Here is a 20,251-nt window from a genome sequence, read left to right as displayed (position 1 = left end):
CTAGGGTTTTCTTGAAAAAAAACAAAAAAAACAAAGCAGGAACCAGTTTGTTATTCAGCAATGGCTTGTGTCTTTCAAGACAGCTGTCCTTTCATGTCGTGGAAGTGACAGAGAGCTGACGCGCTGAGGGGGGGCTTAGGGGGTTAGAGGAGGAGATGGGGGGGACGCCTGCCGAGATGGAGGAAGAGAGAGTGACGAGCACCTTTCATACGCTTGGCACATCGCTTGTGGATAATGAGATGCAGAGTCCAAGGCGGGGGCCACAGAGGGAGGGAATAATAAGACTGCAATCAAACTGCTTCTGACACGTGTCAAACTACGAGGGGTAGCCATGTCAGCTGGAAAGACACTGTCACATATTCATGTATTCAAAACAGACGTGAGCAGACTTTTTTCTCTCTCTCTAGGAACTTGAAAACGCTGGCGTGAAATAGAGCAAACTCCAAATATATATTGACAGGATTTCCACAACGTTAGCCCCCCACCCCCTTGATTGTGCAATGTTCAGTATTTACATGGCAAACATGAGAAATATATCAACTGTGTTTGAAAGAACAATATTCAGTGTAAACCGAAATAATATTAACTTGCTGGCAAGCAATTGAAATGGAACAAAAAATAATCATTACTAGACTGTGGGTGATGAATACATTATCAACATGTTAAATACAACAAATATAACTGACTTATTAACAACCACTGCAGAAGCCTATAGAATATTAATGAGTGGCTTCACTGAAACAGCTCGAAAGCGATTGGCTAGTCAAGAAAACATCAGCTAACCACTGAAAATGTACTTCCTGGAGACATTCTAAGACTTCTCTAAGTCTCAGATCACATTCAGAAGCTCCCTCTAGTGCTAAAGGCCCAAAAACGGTGAGACTGTGATTTGAATGATACCTCAAGGGAAGCCAGCATTCTGCATGAATTAATGTGTGACGCAGACTCTGGTTCAATATCCACTGGAGTTGTGGTGTCACAGCTACCGGAGCCTAAGAAGCAAACTAAACCTACCTCTTCAAAGCCAACCCACATAGCTTTGTAATTTATGCCTGTTCGTTTGACTTTGGCTTTTGTCTGACCTTGGGCAGGTGTGTCACCATATCCTTGAATAAATACAATGAGACTAAATGACAGTAAGAAATTCGTACATATATTGAAAGGGGGTGAGTATGCATGGAGGTTTTCATTATTGACTTGAATGGCATGGTGCATTATAAACCATTTTTTAGCATGCTTCACCATGTTGATTAGGACAAAGAACTTGCAAATGTGAAGTTGAATACTAATGTGGATAATGTGGGGTATAAGTTCAAGGCCTCTGCCTGTAAAGAGTCTGTGAAGTGCAGCAGAATTGTCAGCAAAATTAATGAAGACACTTGAGTGATGGTTAGGGCTCCTTTAGTCTCACACTGACTGTTGTAACTCAAACACATGGGTTTGTTTTGTTGCAAGTTTTATCAAACAGATGATCTTCAGTGACAGATATTCTGAAGAGTTGTCTTATGGGGATGATATATGGACTACAGCAGATTCATTTCTATTTCTTCCTGGCTGTTCCAAAAGACTGTTTTTTCTGCAAATACTTCAGTTAGTCAGGGACCTCTGCACTTTCCAGTACAGTCTAATCAGCATTATTAATTTGACAGTACTTTAATCTCCAGAATCAGCCAGAATGCATTTGCATCTGATATAAAAGAAGACATCGTTCCCTGTTTCAGTAGAAGTATTAGCTTTAGTATTACTTTTTTTGTTTTAGTTTTTTTAATGGCACATACCATTTATCAGGGGCAAGCGATAAGCATCAGACTGGACACATCATATCACGTAATGGTCAGACTAAACATTTCTAAACACTGCAATTTCTATTTCTAAGCTATACTAGTGCTACCGTTCATATGCTGTGCAGCTACAACAAGCAACAATCTGACAACATCTTACAATCAAACCAAAAGTGTGAGCTTACCTCATTTAGCTTTTCCAAAGTTAATGTATGGTATAACAAGAAGCATGGATCGGGGGAAAGATAAGTTAAGAGTTTAGTTTCTCAAACTTTGTCCTTATCATCTCTTAAGACCATTGACCTAAGACAATGCAACAACGGAAAGGCACAATGCAATGATGTCCTATCTGTGGTTTTACTGGCATTCAAAATAGAAGATAAATGAAACAGAAACAGTAAGAACAAGCACTTTCACATGGAAAAGGGGAGGGGGATGAATTTGTTATTCTTCGCACTGTATTTTTACCTGGCAATATTATTGCACCGCAGCTACCTAAAGTCCTAAAATCTTTATCCATAATGAATTGAGCCCTTAGGGTTGCCTCAAACCACAAGCCCAAGCTTGGCTGAGTGAGTCATTCGATTTAAATTATTTACTTAGTTCCTCTGTTATTTAATGGTGAAGTTGCGGGAAAAGAAGAGGAGTCTAAAGCTGCTTTTCCACTGCATGCTACTTGCTCGACTCGACTCTACGCGCTTTTGGTACCGAGTACTTTGTTTTCCACTACAGTTCAATGCCTCCTCAATGTAGCCAGGCATCATGAAACTGCCATGATATCGGTATGTGGCTGTTTGTCACCGTTAGGCAACACATTTTGTTTCAGAGGAGGCTGAAGGCAGCAAGCCAAACTACTGCTAAAAGAAAACAGGACATTTTGGGAAATCCTGCATCAGAGCTCAGATTGTGAAATGGCTCTGGACCAGGGTAAGCTAACCTGGTAGCTAACGTTAGCATATGTGTGGTGGTGACTCTAGTGATGATTCTCAGTGACCCATCATTAGTCTGTGGTAATTTCATGTCCGTTTTTGGTGTGGCCTCAGCTCGCTTGGAACCTCCACGGAGGTAACACCAAACAAGAGTGCCGGTTACGCCAAATAAAAAAAAAAAAAAGGCAGAAGTATAGTTGATTCCAGTTCAGCCGATACCATGTTGTGGAAAGCGGCCTAAGAGGGCTAATTCTTTTCTTTTCTTTTAGGTAAACATGATCCCAGTAGACACAACACAGAGAGGAAAGTAAAATGATATCTTCCTGTCTTCTTCTCTTTCTCTATATTTCTCAAACACACACACACGCATACACACACTCAGAATGTGCTGAAAAGGATGACAGAGAGTGGGGCGCAGCAGTTTGCTTAACAAGAGGCACTGTGTGTGTTTAACTTCAAACATCTAGTGGAGCTGACATTTCTCAGTGGCTCCAGCCATTAACAAACAGTTTCATCTGCAGAATTCACAGAGGGAGAGAAAGAGAGAGAGGGAAGGAGTGTGTGTGTGCGAATAGTGTTTGTGAATGCGTAAATCTCTGTCTGTGTGTGTATGATGTATGTGTGTGTGTGTGTTTGTGTATGCGTCTGTGCATGTTTTAGAGGACTTTCTGATTTAGTGGCCAATTTTCGCACCAGGATGGTTTAGGGTTGCTAGGCAGTTAAACGGCTGCCTTCTTAGGGGCATTAAGACCTAAGCAGGGTGGTTTGTCGTCAACAAACCGCAGGAACACAAACACAAAGCCAGAATTATTTAAAGATGACACAAGTACAGAGTGTGAGGACATAAAAAAACTGCTGCTTTTAGCACATTAACGGCTCATAAAAATTCCATTAAGGAGAAGAAAATACATTTATGTGCAACGTCCATGCAGATATGTGTAACAAATAACCAGGGGGTTGGTGTCAGAGAAGAAAAACTAAATAACAAAATAGAGAGGAAAAGAACTCAACTAAAAAAAAAGAACACGAAACAGACAATTAATGGCACGCTACAAACAAACAAAAACAGTAGAAGGTAACAGAAAGTGCTTATAATAAGGACACAGAAGTGCAAAAAAATAAAGCAATACATTATGTTTTTAACTAGGGAATATGGAGATCAAGGGGATTTTGTGATGCATCATTGGACAGGTTTGCGAACAGATGAACAGAGAACAAACAAACAAACAAACAAACCAAAAACAAACAAGCAGTAGGACTAAACTCTTAATCGTTTCTCACCTCATACTCCTCTTTGAAGCCATAGCCCTCGGCACACTTCATCTGGGTGATGTGCTGCAGGAGGTCGGCCACGCGGATTGCAGGATGCAGCTGTCCAGTCTGGTAGGGAACATCCACCGCCTCCCTCTTCTTGAAAGAGTGGGTGTGGGACTGCACCAGGCTGCTGGTATCGCTGGTCATCGTGTGAGTGTCGTCTACGAACACAGAGAGAAAGAAGGAAGAGGGCAATAGGAGACCATCAGGCCATGGAGTGCAACACAGACCAAAAGGCAATACCATAAACTCATAAAGAAATGGATGAACACAGGGTTACTGTAGAGCGCATGATAGAATATGGAGGATTAACTACTTAATCAATTATGTATATCACAACATATACATGGTTCCAGACAAACAAACTGCATAGTTAAACTCTCGATAAGAACAATAATTAGGTATAGGTATGATAGCTCAAGTTATTTCTATGTACTACAATAGCCTCCTGTTCTGGTATGCTAGCTCGTAGCTAAGTTCTCAATAAAAACTTGCTATCCACAAAGTTAGACCAATGGCAGAATGAGGTCGCACAAATGATGGAATGGCTTAAGTTGATGACGTCAGCCGCACAGTAAGATGGAGGGAGGACACCGTAGCTACAATGGCAATGTCTGATGGAAGCACACCTTCACAACAACACAAGTTCGTACAGTATGTGTGTGGCGGGAGGGAGGGAGGTGGGGAGGATTGTAATCAAACCAAAAAGTGAGTGACAGAGTGAGTGGCAGGAGGGATGGCACATCGATCCACATACGCATGAAAGAGGGCTCCCATGGATGAGTCGAATTGCCATGCTAGCTTATGGCTTTACAAACGTGGACAGGGGAGGGCATGAGATGCTTAACAAGGCCATGCGAGGCAACAGAGAGCCAGGGAGCAGCCCACCCCTCCTCCCCCCCTTTACGACAGGCAACCCCCTTGGGTATGACTCACACACACCTCCATCTTCCCCCCAAAAATAAAACACAGGGCAGTTTGGGAACTTACCATTAATTGGCACTTTTTAAGAGGATACATAACAGGTTAAATGCGAAGAAAAAAAGGAGAAGAGAAAGGAAACAGGGTATAAGCAACAAGTTTTAGCATAAGCACCTGCACAGTGTAGACTGCTTTTTTCAGTTAAGACTGACATATTAGACTGCCTGCTGTAGTGTGGGGCCTTCACAGGATGCTTAAGTCATCTTCAATTATAACGATAGTGTGTAGTAACCAATATAAAACACAATCTGTAAACATGTGACTGGCAACCAAATTCTTACCCTGGATGTGACACTTTTGATGGTATATCTTGTCCAAATCAACGGAAAAAAACTGTGGTGTTTTTTTGATGGTACGTACGTTTTATTTTTCTCACTAAAATGACAATATTTAGTATACGCCAATTGACACTAGATGCCAGTCACTTCTGTTTAAAGGAATGCTTCAGCCTCTTCTCACATCAGATGAATTGGATCAGATGACTTTAATCAGAATAGACACAATTATATGAAATGCATTGACAATGGCTATTACAGCTTGGTAGGAGCAAAACAGATCCCCTAGAATAATTGTTTTTAACAATGTCTGGTCTTCAGTGGAGAGCAAATAAGCTCCCCAATATCCGGGCCATTTCGGAAACCATCTGTGTATGTAACACTGATAGCGGCAGTCTCTCCACAAAACATGGGCTGTAGTTGTTTATTTCCTTTTTTTTTTTTACGCTGCACCATACAGTCACCCCCCCTCATCCAGTCCACATTGTCCATGCACATGAGAGTCATAGACATACGTGACGTCACACGCACGACACGGAATGCGGATGGGATGGGGGTGAAGCACACCTTGGCTTGGGAAAGACCCTCGTCTTACAGAGAAGAAAAAAGCAGGCAGGTATGGATGTGAGGAAGCCATCATCAGTAACAAACCAAATCTCTTTCTCTCTTTCTGTTTATCTCTCACTGTCTCTATCTGACTATTTCTCCCTCTTAAGCTCACTACTTAGGCCTAGTCTAAATATGTGAGATCTAAATGGCTAGCAGAAGTTGGCAACAACTAAATAAGCAACAACAACAACAACAACAACAACCAAGAAACAAACGAACAAAGAGAAAACAATAAAAACAGAAACAGGAAGATTCTCTCACCTAAGATAGCAGTTGGCACAAATGGATCTGCCATTACCCCAAAACCAGTGCAGGAGGTTTACAAAGAGGAGAGAATATGGCAGTGAGTGAGCGAACACAGGCCCCTACACATCACAGACATCTAACAGCAGCAAGGCAGCAGTCCACAGTTGACAGTTAGGTAGGTAAGAGAAGGCAGTTAAAACCCAATGGAAGAACTGACTCAATAGCACAATTCTATGGAATTATAATGTATTTGATATTATGTAATATCATTTCATGTGATATTTAAAGTAATTTGTTGTAACAAGTCTAAAGTCCAGATTTAATAGTTTGCCATTCTTTCTATTTTAATTTGAATTGTATCTGAATTGCATTTATGTGAATTCATGTTTAAGGCTGAATATGGCTCTTCCCACTGGGTGTAGAAACAGGATAGAGTGAAGACAAGAAGCTATTGAAATTTGCGGGCAATTAAGCGATGCTACCTGAATCTTTGGTTAGTTCAAGCACAACTCAGTTAATTCATATTCACTTAGGAAGCAGGGTAAAGACTTGGTTGAGGTCAGGTTAAAATACTTCAGTGCGTGAGTGTATGGGGAGGTGAGGCCATTACCTGGGTAGTAGGCGTTGGGCACGGAGGTGCTCAAGGTGTTAGTCTTCATGGTGAATGACGACGGCGAGGAAACAGCTTTTAGCAAAACACCAATAAAAGAAAAGCAAGCACACCAATGTCAGTAGAGAGAAAGAGGGTTAAAAATGGCTGTGTGTAGTGAAGTTTTAGACATAGAAACATTACATTTTTGACTGCCAAGTGCAGTGGTGATATTCAGTTTCATATTTGGAAGGACGGAAGGATATTTTATGCTTCCTCTCGAGTCTATGTCAACCTTCGTCTTATTTTAAGTTTGTGGCATCTGCTATTCCCTTGGCTACGTCGACTTAATAGGACATGCCTGGCTTGTCTGCTTTCCAAAAAATCATGACGTGCATAAAAGCAGCATAGCTCAAATAGTGTACATACTTTCCTGTTCACTGGTCCAGGTCAGGGACGTGGACAAGAATATGACACAAATAGGTTGTTAAAAATAGACTGACAAGAGGGCATCGTCCGCATACAGTCGATCTGGTTTGCTTTCAATGCAATATCATTCATCCAATGTGTTTTACAGGTGTTCACTCCATCCCTCCTGTGAGAGTGCAAGCCGCTTCCAAGGCCAAGGCCATAGGTTCACACACACACACACACACACACACACACACACACACACACACACACACACACACACACACACACACACTGATAAAAGAGATGCCCTCGCTGTAAAGGTGCCGAGGACAGAAATGTCCAATCAGCTCCAGGAGAATCACTAGCCAACACTTCCAGTGAAATTCTCTGAGGGCCAAATCAGAAGCCTGCTGTTGTGAGAAGGCTGGAGATAGGGTTACATTTTCTGTATGCGAGTAAAGGTGACTGTGCTAGCTGCAGTGTGCAGCGCTGAAAGGGATTGGTGGGGTGATGGGGGGAGGCAGAGGGGACATTGGTGTCAGACAGCTGCCCTGATTCGCTGTTGCCTGCTATGACCTGAGCTGTCAGTCAGCGCTATTGTGACGGACAGCAGTGATAAGGTCACACATGAATCGTTCTGTCGTCTGAAGACCGTCCATCCGTCCAGGTTACGAGAGCATTGTTTACTTATTTATTATCCCCCTGTTCCTGGCCACTTTGCTGGACGACGCATCAGCTTCACCATCTGGAAACGCTCCGCTACCTCCTCCTGCAATATTAACCACCGGCAAGTGATCAATGGGACCAATCCCGTCGCTCTTTCCAGTTTGTTACTCTGTGACAGACAAACCGCGAGAGCGTGAAATGGCGCAAAGTGGTGGCTTTTCTGTCTCTACTGTCCATGTGCCATTAACCCACTAATTCCCAAAAGGTCTTTGGGACAGTATTGGGGACACTATTTGTGTCTTAAGGGAGAACACAACCTTTCTTCAGAATCACTTTCCATGGCACTGCATAAGAAAGTCTGACTAAAATGTGGGTTTTGCCACTTGAGACAAAGAGAGCCAGTATGAAAAATAAGCGTGTGATCAAAGAGGGATTAGGGAGCCTGGGGAAAAGATGAGGGGGTGGGGGTCTTTGGGTATTTGTTTTTATGTTGAGGAGGGGGATAAGGTATGAACATGGGCCATGCTGACCCAGCATCTAGACAGCCGGAAAGGGTGGGGCTGGGACGGCTCTAATTACAGTCCCTTGTAGGGGGGGGGGATTACATTCGTCGGCCCCAGCCAGGACCACCTGTCTCTCGGCAGAAGACTAGTGGACCAGGAAGCTCTGTATAGGCCCCAGGGATGAAACCCCATTGGAGAACAAGATTGCTGATCACTGCACGCCAGGGATGTAGCCTGCAGACAGCGACCATGTGTCGGACCAGGCTAAAGAAATAAGGAGCCCAAAGGGACTGGTGGTGAAGTGTCTTGGTTGGTTAAAAAAATTGTACAACTTCCGTCAAAATAGGATTAGACACCAAGTGCTGATGAGGGTCATTTGCAAGATGTCATAATTCCTTGTAAAGTGAGATTACAAACACAATACCCAGGATTACGCTGACAAGTACACTACTGTTTTTAATGCTCTTGGGGATTATAAGAATATATGCAAAAACATTTGTCAGGCGGTGCACTTTTAGTTTAGACATTCTGCAGCGGTGAGTAACTATGACCACGTGCTTTTATGTGTGATGGCATACTGGGCTGTGTGGGTCAGTACGGTGGGGTTAGTCGAGGTCTAAACCTTTCACCTCTGAGATGAGGGGAAGGAGAGCAGTAGTACCACCTTTACGCTTGTTCTCCATCGGCAGATCTGACACTTACTTCTGCCATTGAGGTTGTGGGTGTCCATAAAGGAGATGGCTTCATCACAGTTGGTGCCTTGCTCTGTGTAGCTCTTGTCCATGGAGTTCACCATCACTGTCATCTCCTGCCGGGTGCTGCTCAGGGTCTCTTTGCGCTTCTTGGCCAGTTTCCTGCATCCCAAAAAAAGAAAGAGGAATGTCTGTTAAGCAACAAAGAACCTGATATAGTATTTTATATCATAGGATTTTGTTAGAGGACCATAATTAGCGCACCTATTATATGAAACACTACATAGGATTAATGGCCACAGATTTTTAGAGATCTATTCCAAACATACTCAGAATTGACCAAGATTGAACCAAGATTTTCGATTCATTCAGAGATTTGTTCAAACACTCAGTAAGTGCTGAAACACATGGTTTTCCATGCTTGTCACATTAGGGCCACACATCATGGTCATCAACCAGGTCATGTTAAAAGAACTCAAACATTCCAACCACACAATGACACAAAATGATGCAATAGCACTGGAATGTGTGCAGTGTGCAAAGAAAATGGACATTTTAACACGGCTCTATAATTTGTACGGTAAAAGAATCTTATATTTAGCAACCATTCAATGACTATCCCTGCATGACCACACAGTGATGGACACCTAGCCTGACAGAGGCTGACTCTGGTCCAGATCTGGTGCTGATCGTGACGGATCCAGCACCGATGCGACAGATCCGGCACCGATGCGACAGATCCGGCACCGATGCAACAGATCCGGCACCGATGCAACAGATCCGGCATCGATGCCACAGATCCTGCGCAGATGCGACAGGTCTGGACCAGATTTCAGGCCTGATCTGGTCCAGAGCCCACTGCATCCAGGCACGCCCGCCCCAGTCAGTGCTCCTGAGGCTTGAAGCCTGAGTGAGGGAGATTCTAGGAGACAAGGACGCCCTTAAATACCTTCTTGGTGACTCAGGGAGCACTACTAATGTGGTCCCTGGAGACCTCATGTCAATAGGAGAGGGGGAGAGAGAGAAAGAGAGAGAAAGAGAGAGAGAGAGAGTTGCACACTCTATCCTTCACACACTGAGAAGGAGCATGCTGATGAACAACAACAGAATGGATTGAAGGAGGAGAAAAAAAGCTCCCGGGGAAGAGGATTTTGCCTGCAGCAACATGGTGGTTTGCAGGGGCACCGGGAGAGTTGTGCCTGGATGAGGCAGTGCACTTGGGTTGCTCAAAGAGTTCTATCCACAGCCCCACCAATCTCTCTCACACACATGCTACTAATAAGAGGAGTCAGAAACACATCTTTGGGGAGAGATGATGTGCTGCTATTGGATGTTGATGCAATGCGGATTATTTTTCCACATACTCCAGAAAAAGATTGCATCTGCACTGGCTCCTTGGCTCATTGCATCATGTTGCTGGCACAAAAATGGCGTCACCTTGGGGCTACAATCGGTAATCCACAATGGACATGTTGCTTTTGGAAGCAGGCAAGACTTCTTTGATGCAAGGTCGATAAGTAGAGCCAACCCAGGGCCGGAAGGGATTTGACCACCAGGTGTGAGTGGTACATCCAGTCCAAATTTGCCATCACCAACCAACTCTACAAAACTACACTAAATAAGGCACAAAACCTGGACATCTTGCCTCTTTAAAAAATGTTTTAATCCTGTAAACCGGTGCTTGCCAAAGCTACCATTAGAATACCATATCTGTATTTAAATGGACCCTGCTTATTAAAAATGAGCAGGTGTTTGGGAATCTTCCAGAATGATTCCAGAACATGCTCCAGTGTTATATTCAAGTGGCTAGTGGCCATTTGTATGCGAAGGGCAGTGCATAGCACATCAAGGAGGCATATAACTGCCCCCGCTGATTCTACTGCCCCCAGGGTCCTGAGAGGAAGGGACAGGACTGATCTCTAATGGACCCTCCATGATCCCAGTAATCTTCTTGCTTCATATAACCCCCCACCTGCAACCCCACCCCCCTTAAAAAAAAATAAACTAAGTGGTCTAAAACATGGAGCCAGCGTCTGGACAGCACAGTCCCCTGCAGCAGAGTCATTAAACATAAATAAATGCAGAGAAAGAAGTCCTTTCTCTTTCCCTTCTCTTTCGCTCTTCTCCATCATTGCTTTGCCCACTGAAGGTCAGACTGATTCCAGCTTTTTACAAATGGAAAAAAGAGAAAAGGCTCTCCATCAGCCTGAGGGTCTGTGGCAAAAGCATTGCTGAGTAACTTTGGTCATTTCTGCCGTCTACTGAAGGCTCTCTCTTGGGAAGTTTCCCTTCTAAAATGCTACTAAATATGCTAGTAGAGCACACTCTATACATTAGCAGACAACCATCACTTACCACTTCAACTAAATGTACTGAGCACCGCCCAAAAGTCAAAAACGGCATTGCAGTTTGGGATTATTGCTCCACGCCAGTTCACAATTGAGTATCAAAGATATGCATTGTGGGGCCTAAACATATATCCTTATTCACCTAAATTCATCAAATCACTTAATCTTATTCACAAATCTTCCACCTGCCAAGATGGCAGAAGTTCTGTGGTTAAGGTAATCCTGACCCATATTTAGGCCTTTTCAGTGACTATACAGATTTCTCTGACTGTTGACAACCATCAAGATATAGCTTTGACTTTCTTCTGCAGATCTAACATCACCTGACTTCTGTGGGAGCTCATGAAAAGATATACCAGTGCTAACTAAACACGGATATCGGGAAAAATGACCTTCGTCATTATAGCAGACTGTTTCAGTTTATTGAAAGAAATCAGAAATGGAACTCTCCACTGTCACTCCACAGGAAAAGCTACTTTATAATGAAAATGAAACTGAGCCACAAACAGAGATCCAAGAACATAAAATTTGATGCAAAATTATAGCTATCTGTGTATTTAAGCCGAAACCAATGCTGTGCTGTCTAACCAGCAGTATTACCAATGTACGCAAATTCCTATATGCAATTAATCAGGTCTGATTTACTACAAGGGGATTTCCAGTGAAATAGCACTTCAAAGAGCCTCTATCCCTTTTTAAGTGCCACAGTCCAAAATCTAGACATGCCATTTCGAAAACACCAGCTTAAAATCTACAGGCCCTTGTCATCATCTGAATCTGCATTTATCTGAAACGCTCGTATCTTAGAGAAGATTTGTCACTGAGCAGCCGTTCTTCTCCTGCACTTAAAAACAAATTAAAGTGTCTGCAGAAAGCTTCTGGAAATTACAGTGGGGTGCCATAATGACAGAGTCCCTCGTAGAGTTTAGCTCATTTGAAGCATTGAAGCACAGGGAGCTTTAGTGCTTTAAATTGGAGACAAATCCTAGTTCAAGATAAGAAAAAACAACACTTGAGAAAATTCAAACATGGGCTAAAACGCTTTGTTATAAATACAAAGGAAAAAGGGAAACAATAAAAAGTGCTCCAGCTGTCACAGTACGCGGGGGAAGAACAAAACCTCACCATCGTCACAGCTGATTCTGTCATTTGGCGAGGGAAGTGAGACATTTTACTCTCGCAAATGATAGCTTGAATGTAGATGGTGGGGTCTGCATGGAGATCTACCTGCCTTTAGGCGATAGAACTTCATAGGACTATAATTGTATCTCTTTCCCATCTTTGGCGCCGGTAAATGGCGGAAACCGGCGTGTCAGCCCGTCAGAGCGCAGCGGAGTGCCATCGACGCTAATGGAGGGACGTTAGCTAATGAAGCTCCCCTGCAGTCTGTGCCCGCGAATCAATCTCATTTATTCAATTTCGCTCCGTATGCCGGTGAGTCTCCTGCTGCCCCCCTCTTCCTAACGTCTCTCTCTGCGCATCTAGAAACCCGACAGGATACTAATGATTTAAACGTTCCTTCAAAATGTGTTTGCCGTGAAAGTAACGTTACAATGCACACTGCTGTCCCGTGTGTAATCTGTAATTTGGAGTGGGTTAGCGTGAGCTGGTGAGCCTAAGCCAGGTCCTGGGGAGGGAAAATAATGTCTGCAATGGAGACAAAAGCATTTGTGGATGCAGGTCCAAATTAACATATGCTTAAAAACATTTCTAGAGAAAACTTATTCTAGGAGTTTTGTGAATTGTCCAAATGCTAGTCAGAAGCTGTCACTGTATTGCTACAGTTTTAACTGTTTGTAAAAAGACGTATTCTCTGGAGCTTTTGGCCTGTTTAGATTTGGGTAGTTTTTGCAGGGTGTGAGCCACTGGATAGCACCATTTTGTTTTTTTTACAGAAACTCTATCCCCACTCAACCCCCATGTGCAGCACTGGGACTTGGCAGACAGGTAGAGCCTCAATCTCTCCTTTCATTTGTAAGGCTCAAACTATGTCTTTTCCCCCCACAAATTCACCTGGGAGAATGGAGGGGGGGATTGAAAACTCCTTTCCCCACGAACATGCGGATTTGACGAAGCCCAAGCAGCCTATTTCCTCGCAAATGTCAGGAGTCGATCCGTCTCTGGGAGCAGCAGGGGAGAGCAAGCCGAGAGAAAATGGAAAATAAATGTGAGAGGGGGCTCTTCAGAGCTTCTCTAATCAGACCAAAAATGTCACCGGGGCAGGGGACCAGGTCTGGTGGTTCGATCAATGCATCAGCGCCTTCACAGGAAGTGCAGTCTGACGTAAAGGGTCAAAGGTTAAAGCCCTTAAGTTGCAGCCATGTTGTGCTGTAGTTGTCTATAAATCCCAATTAGCATTAGCATGAAAAAAGTGCTATAAAGAAAGAAACAAGAAAACAAATAATAAAAACAAAAACAAAATGCCTCTAGATACTCACCTCCACCACACTGTGCTGGAAATGTTTGATGGTAAACACAAGTGATAGACCATCTTCTCTCAGTTAGCTATTTCCCGGGAGGAAAAACGACAAACAACAGATTGCCAAAGTTTCGCGGAAACAACTCGCCGTCATCAATCGTGACACAGGAAGCCGGCGTGCCACCATCAGCCCGAAGGGGCTTTTCACGCTCAAGAGAGTGACACCAGCTGAGAGGGAGATGCATCATTTCATTTGAGAGATCCTCTCAGCACCAGTGGCAGTGGTGGCATTTGCCAGCGTGGGGGCGGCCCTAGCGACAGTTGCCGGAGCACTGCTGGGATCCTGCTGCGCCAGAGAGAGAGGTCTGTGAAGATGCTATTCTGCCGAAACAAAACTCACTCCATCCGTACAATGCTAATATGTCTGTTGCTAACCAGAGGGATCTGTGCCTTTCGAACACAATGCGGGAGCTGCCTTTTGATTGCCCGTTTTGGGAATTGCTAAACTGTTCAAAAGGCCAGATTAACTTTAGTGTGCCCATGCGTGTGTTTCTGTGTTTCGGCGTTTGCGGGAGTGATCTGACTTCTCAATCACCCACACACAAAGAACTGCCAACAGAGAGCGCAACAAAACTAACTTCATAAAGAAGTAAATAAGCAAATACATAAATAATAAATAAATAAATAAATAATAAATAAATGCCTCTGGGGCAGGAACTGTTGAACAGCACGAGCCACTGTGCTTGTTTATGCAGTGTGTCCCCTGCCTAGCCCCCCCTGGCACAAGCGGGGCAGAAAAGAGGAAGGACGACTTCAAGAACATGAGAGCTCACTCGCGTCCCGCTGCGGCCTCACCCGGCGCGTGGAAAGCACATCCGCTGCCCATGCATAGCTAATGCGAGGTGGCCGAGACCCCACCATGCCCCTTCCCCCCACCACCACACACACACACACTCCCCAAGTCCCAGCAGAAGCTATCTACAACCTTTCAATCCCTATTCTCGCTCGCTGTTTCTTTTTCTCCCTCTTTTTTTTCTTCATCACATCGCAATATTTCCCATTACTCTTTCCGTTTTATTCTTTTTTCCTCCTTTTTTTTTCTGTTTCCCTTGTAAACAGATCCATTTGGAAAGGCTTAACCTGAAGCCCCGGCAGATGGAAGACGTTGAGATGTGAAGGCGAGCAGAGTGAGAGGACGAGGGATAGAAGAGAGAGAAAGAGAGAGAGAGAGAGAAAGTGAAAAAAAAAACACTCAACGGCAGCTTTTTTAAAAGAGTTTCTCTCTGTGTTCTAACAAACACATAAATAAAAACTCTGCCGCACTCTGCTCTCACTGTTATGTTGTGATGGCATGACTCCTGCACAGAGGTGGAGGCCCCCTCGAGCGAGCCTCTCTGCTGAGCGTGGGCTTGGCCACAGAAAGCCAAACGTATCCATCATTGAAACCTCGTCTGTTTTTGTGTGTGACATACAGACACACACCTCAAGCCAGGGCCAGGATGGACAGCAGGGATGTGCTGCATGACGTGACTGAATGCTGGCGTCATCTTTTCGTAAAAAACAGCCATGAACCAAGCACAGAAGGACCAACCTACTTTCACTACCTTTATGGGGTTAATGATTACATTAAAAGGAGCAGAAGACTGGATAGATATTGACAGTAGGCAGCTTAACATTAGATGCTACATTTTGCCATGAGTAGGTGGGATTTATAATCTAATTGCCCTGTCTGGGATGTTCTTTCAGAAGACATTTATGCGCCTTAATAAGTTTAATCATCATCGAATGTTGACATCCTGAATATATGAGCGTCTGTGTTTTGCATTTTTCGTTTGATACGCTTTCACTGGCTGCATAACTTACAGTTTCAAAATGAGCCACAGTATCATGAAAAATGCACAAAGTCCGTAACAAATACCATGTCGAATCTACTTCACCAACATAAATGGACAGGCAATCACATATGTGCATACATAGTGATTACGTACACCAAGATCTCCATAAGTGATATAATTATGCAGGTCCTTTCAGTGGTCTGAACAATAACACAGCACAGTGCAATGCAGACCAGCATTAATTATCCCCAGGAAGAAGAGCATCTCCATGTATTAGTATGTATCTGCTGATCGTGTTGCTTCAGCATGTAAATTAAACTTGGGCACCCGAACTCCGAGCGAGCTGTCACCATGGCGTCAGAGTGATGGCTACACTGATATAAAGGTCATCCACTGATTTGTCTTGTGTTCAGACAAGAGCCTCACTTCAGGGTTACTGAAGAAGTGCTGTAACTCCAGGTGGCTCCGCAGTGAAAGGGATCTAGTCCCGGTCTGAGGCAAATCTCAGAATCAGGAACTTCAGAGACCACAGAGAGATAGCTTCACTAACACTGAACTACTGTACAAGCAAAGCTGCAGAGAGAAAAAAGGAAATAAAGAAATGAACTTACCAAAAACCCAATTAAAGAACCATTTTTTTTTTCTTAACCCTAATGAAGATTGACTAAAACATTCTTCATTTGAAATTTAAATGTTCTTGTTTTCATGGCGGAGCAGACGTGATCTGCATCCTAATTTAATGGCCTCTTCATGCATGAGAGAGGGCTCTGGGGGAGGAGGAGGCGATATTAAGATGTTAAGTGCTAACAACTTAATTACAGTGTTGCAGGTGATTCTGAAATCCTTTTTTCGACAGAGATGCCAAGGAAGAGCTGATCCCAAAATGCACCCATCAACTCCGTCTCACATCAGAGACAGCTAGAGGACCTAGCACCCTTAATCATCACAAAACATCAACAAAAACCATATGTAACCATAACCAGTCAATCTATTTTTTTATATACAGTAAAAACAATCACTAACTCACTCACTAAGAGCGCCTGCCAGCATTATTGTGAATGTGTACAGTTTGAGCATTAATTGCCCATGACCAGTGGCTGTATTGACAAGTGACAATGGACTGTTGACATCCTGGGGAAATATCCTACCCCCATGTTGGAATAGCTGTATGGTCACACATAGGCAAACACATCCAAATCAAAATACGGTTGAGCGGAGGGTGAAACTGGGCTCTGTTTGAGAAGCTGGTTTCCTTGTTTAGAAATCTATTGATCTCGCTGGGTAAACCACGATACTAGGCATCAATATTTAAAGACAGGGTGACTGCAAACATTATCTCCTTTATGCTGAAGCGATCCTGAGATGTATGGATTTGTATGGCCCTAGCAAGAATACTGCATTACATTTTTAATGTAACACCTTTAATTACCTTTTAAATATGCGTTTAGTGTCAAAATATAAGGCAAAATCATATTTCACCAGGGGGTACAGTTTTAAAAACCAACAAGCCGAACTGAATGGACAAAATACCAATGGAAAAGCAAAACAGAGAATTTTGAGAAACGCAGAGTGAATAGCCACGCCTTGAATAGTGCAAACTGCGACACACACCGCTAAAAGGTGACACAGTGGCTAATTCAAAGGCTTGGAGTCACTGCCAAAGGAAGCAATCTTGTGATTTCTTCCCCTTCTGTTGTTACCCTGTGACAGTCTGGATCAAAGTTACAGCAAGCAAAGGCTCTGGCATGTCCACAAAAAGATTCCCTGTCACAAAACAAATAAGAGTCGTCTGCTCCGAGAAGGCATCTTGCAGACAGAAATGAAGGTAGGCCGATTGTATAATCTCCCAGGCTGGGGTTTACACCAGGAGGTTATCTGTGTTAATGGGCGTAACCTTTCTTCGGGTCCAAATGGAATCCCGTTCTGCCTCCTGTGCCCTTCATTAACTTCTCCCCATCTTTTCTCCAATGCCTGAATCGTAGAGGGCGGCAATCTGACCTAGGTGACACCAAAGAACAGCTCTGCGCTGATCTGGCCTACACCTACGCAGTCACCGTGGACAGAAAAAAAGCTATCACAGCCAAGAAGCATACAACTGTGGATGCTTTCACTTGGTCTCACTTAATCAAATTCCACTGACTGAAAACTGTCTTCCAGTGCATTCATATAGGAAAGGCTGGGGTTACTTGGGAGAGCATGTTGTGTGTGAGTAGTGCATCGTGATGAATAAGTCTTCATCCCTCACTTTCTCTCTCTCTATATCTCCAGCCCTTAGGACCGATCACTACGTCAACTGGCTTCACATTATAATATACATTCCCATCATATAGCTTACGGCTAAATGGGAATAGAAAAAGACAACTGATGTATGTTCTCAGCACACATCTCGGGATACACAAATGACACTAAGCAGGAACCGCTGTAATGGCCAACATTTTGTGTGCTGCAGTTTCCCTCTCATTACTCACCAGAAAAGGTAAAAAGAGGGACCTTGAATGTCTCGTCAATTACAGCGACTCTGAAGCAGCAGGCTGGGGTTCTCAGCGCGAGCTCTCGCACTTACGCCAGTCGCGGTCCATTAGTTCATTTGGCTCTCTGATAAGGTTACATAGATTCCTGACACCTGCATGGCCTTGCCCGTGTAAGAGCCACACACCACTGTGTAATGATCAACTGATAAGACGGCTTTCCTGGAGTGGGCTAATTTCATTTCCTCTTTCTGGCAGTGTGTGGCTGCCGTCTATAAATCCACCCCCCGGGTGCCCTGCCTATTGTACGTGCAACTACCTCAGCTTCCGTTAATTAACGCCAAAGGAGATTACAGAGTTTGATGCTCCGTAAAGAGAGCTGGATGAAACAGCATGGAGATCTCAGGCTTTTTGGCCATGCCTGACTTAGCTTATCTCCTTAAAGTGGCAAACAGAGGGTCAATGTTGAGTGGGAAAAACATCAAAGGGAGGTTACTCCGCAATGACCCCCCCAACCTAATGAGCGTGCCGCTTGGCTGACCCTCCACCCACCACAGTGTCGAGACAGACACTCACGAGAGACACAGGAGGGAATAAGCTACTTGCTACCTTTCTACCTCCTCCTCCTCTGCTCCTCCTCCATCTCCATCCACCTCCTCTTGCGGACGTGGTGGCTGTCAGCAAGACAAATGTGCATCGCCCCGTTGCAATTAATTTGATTCTTGTTTCTGCGTGAGCCTTCCGTGTAGGATTTAATTAAGGTTCTCCCACAGCCGAGGAACACGTTCAGCTGAAGGCCCCGAGTTAAATGGGCCTGTCTCGCGCAGGGTCCCTGGGAAGCCACCACGAATGATGAAGCTGGGGTTCTGCAAAGGGAGGGAAGGAGAAAGGGGGAGCCCCTGCCCACACTCATCCCTCATTCTGAAGACACTTATCCCTCCTCCTCTTCCCCCCCTTCTCCACTTGTAAATCGTTATGGTTCATGTTGCACATTTTACACTCTATGGATGAGGGCTGTTGACAGAATGGGTAGAAGGGGCAGCAGCATTTAAACTTTCAAATGAAGGAAACTAAAACTAAAAAAAAAAAAGTATCTGTGGCTTGGAATGCCATCCTCTGGTTAGAACTCCAATAAAGTATCCTAAAGAAGAGGCAGTGTGCCAGGTTGTGTGTTTTTTTCCTGTTATACTTTGTCTTTTTTTCCAAGCACCGAGTTTTTCAACACTCACACTCAAATGAAGCAAGTTACCTCTTTATCCTCTAACCCTGGAGTGGCTATGGCCCAGATGAGCAGGTATCTGTGCACACCTTCAGACCATGCCATCTCTACTCTCCTCTACAACTGCCAAGATATTAACACAGGCTCTTCTGGTCTGGTCTCTAGAATTCTTTAAGCGACATTTAAGCTTTATTATCTCTCTGGGACTTTCCACATTACACTTCAGCATGGTAATTGATACAGCAGGTAGCAGCCAAATCCCTAATCACTGCACCTGTTGTTAAGCAATCTGCAGTTCTTTGAAGATGTCGACTAAAACCATTTATCCAGGTGTTACACTGACAGAGGCCATCACCAGTGTAGCGGGCAGAAAGGGTAAATGGGCCTCCATTTTCTCTCCTTGCCTCCACCTAAGCAACACTGTTCATCCCCAATTGGATCAAAGGACAGTGTTCAATATTTCATTAGGCTGCTTGCTCCTGTAATGACTCTATTTGAGACCTGTGATGCATGGGCTATCGGCACTGAGACTAGAGGTGCAAAATCCATAGCCATCCCAAGACCCTGGGCTAATTCTTTGTGACCACCAGCCGCTGTCAGTAAGAGCAGAATTGGTCATTTCCAATGACTTTTGCACCTGTTTCTGATTCAATCTTACAGGAAGACATTTCATTAGGGCTAACAGTTGGAGCCTGGTAATTGCACTGATCACATAAGAGTTCTCACATTAGAGTGATGCATTCAAATAGCGTTTGACTAAATCCCCCAGTCTTATTTGTCGCCAAACCCCTCCTCTGTCACCACACATTCACTGAAGCATGAGATACTACGGTAACTACTTAATTCAGACCGAGGCGGACATAAATGTGTGATTTGTGAACAACTCTGACAAAACAGACCATAAACATCCTCACTTCAGTCTGGTTTATGATGGTGAGTGGCCACTCCATTCGGGAAATAAAC

At 44.0% G+C, this 20,251-nt stretch overlaps 1 protein-coding gene across 1 annotated transcript in view; it reads right to left on the bottom strand.

Annotated features, from left to right (window-relative positions):
• LOC308378535 (receptor-type tyrosine-protein phosphatase mu-like) overlaps positions 1-20,251 on the bottom strand; it is a 172,529-nt gene that overhangs the window by 30,475 nt on the left and 121,803 nt on the right. The window contains exons 14-16 of the mRNA XM_080855476.1: positions 9,010-9,161; positions 6,746-6,820; positions 3,992-4,185 (exon numbers count right to left, since the gene is read on the bottom strand). Coding sequence (XP_080711602.1) covers positions 3,992-4,185; positions 6,746-6,820; positions 9,010-9,161 — 421 coding nt within the window. The remainder of the gene's footprint in view (positions 1-3,991; positions 4,186-6,745; positions 6,821-9,009; positions 9,162-20,251) is intronic.

Source organism: Sprattus sprattus, assembly GCF_963457725.1.
Source record: "Sprattus sprattus genome assembly, chromosome: 17".
Classification (NCBI taxonomy): Eukaryota; Metazoa; Chordata; class Actinopteri; order Clupeiformes; family Clupeidae; genus Sprattus; species Sprattus sprattus.
Note: the sequence above shows the minus strand (reverse complement) of the source record. Positions and strands in the feature narration are given on the sequence as shown.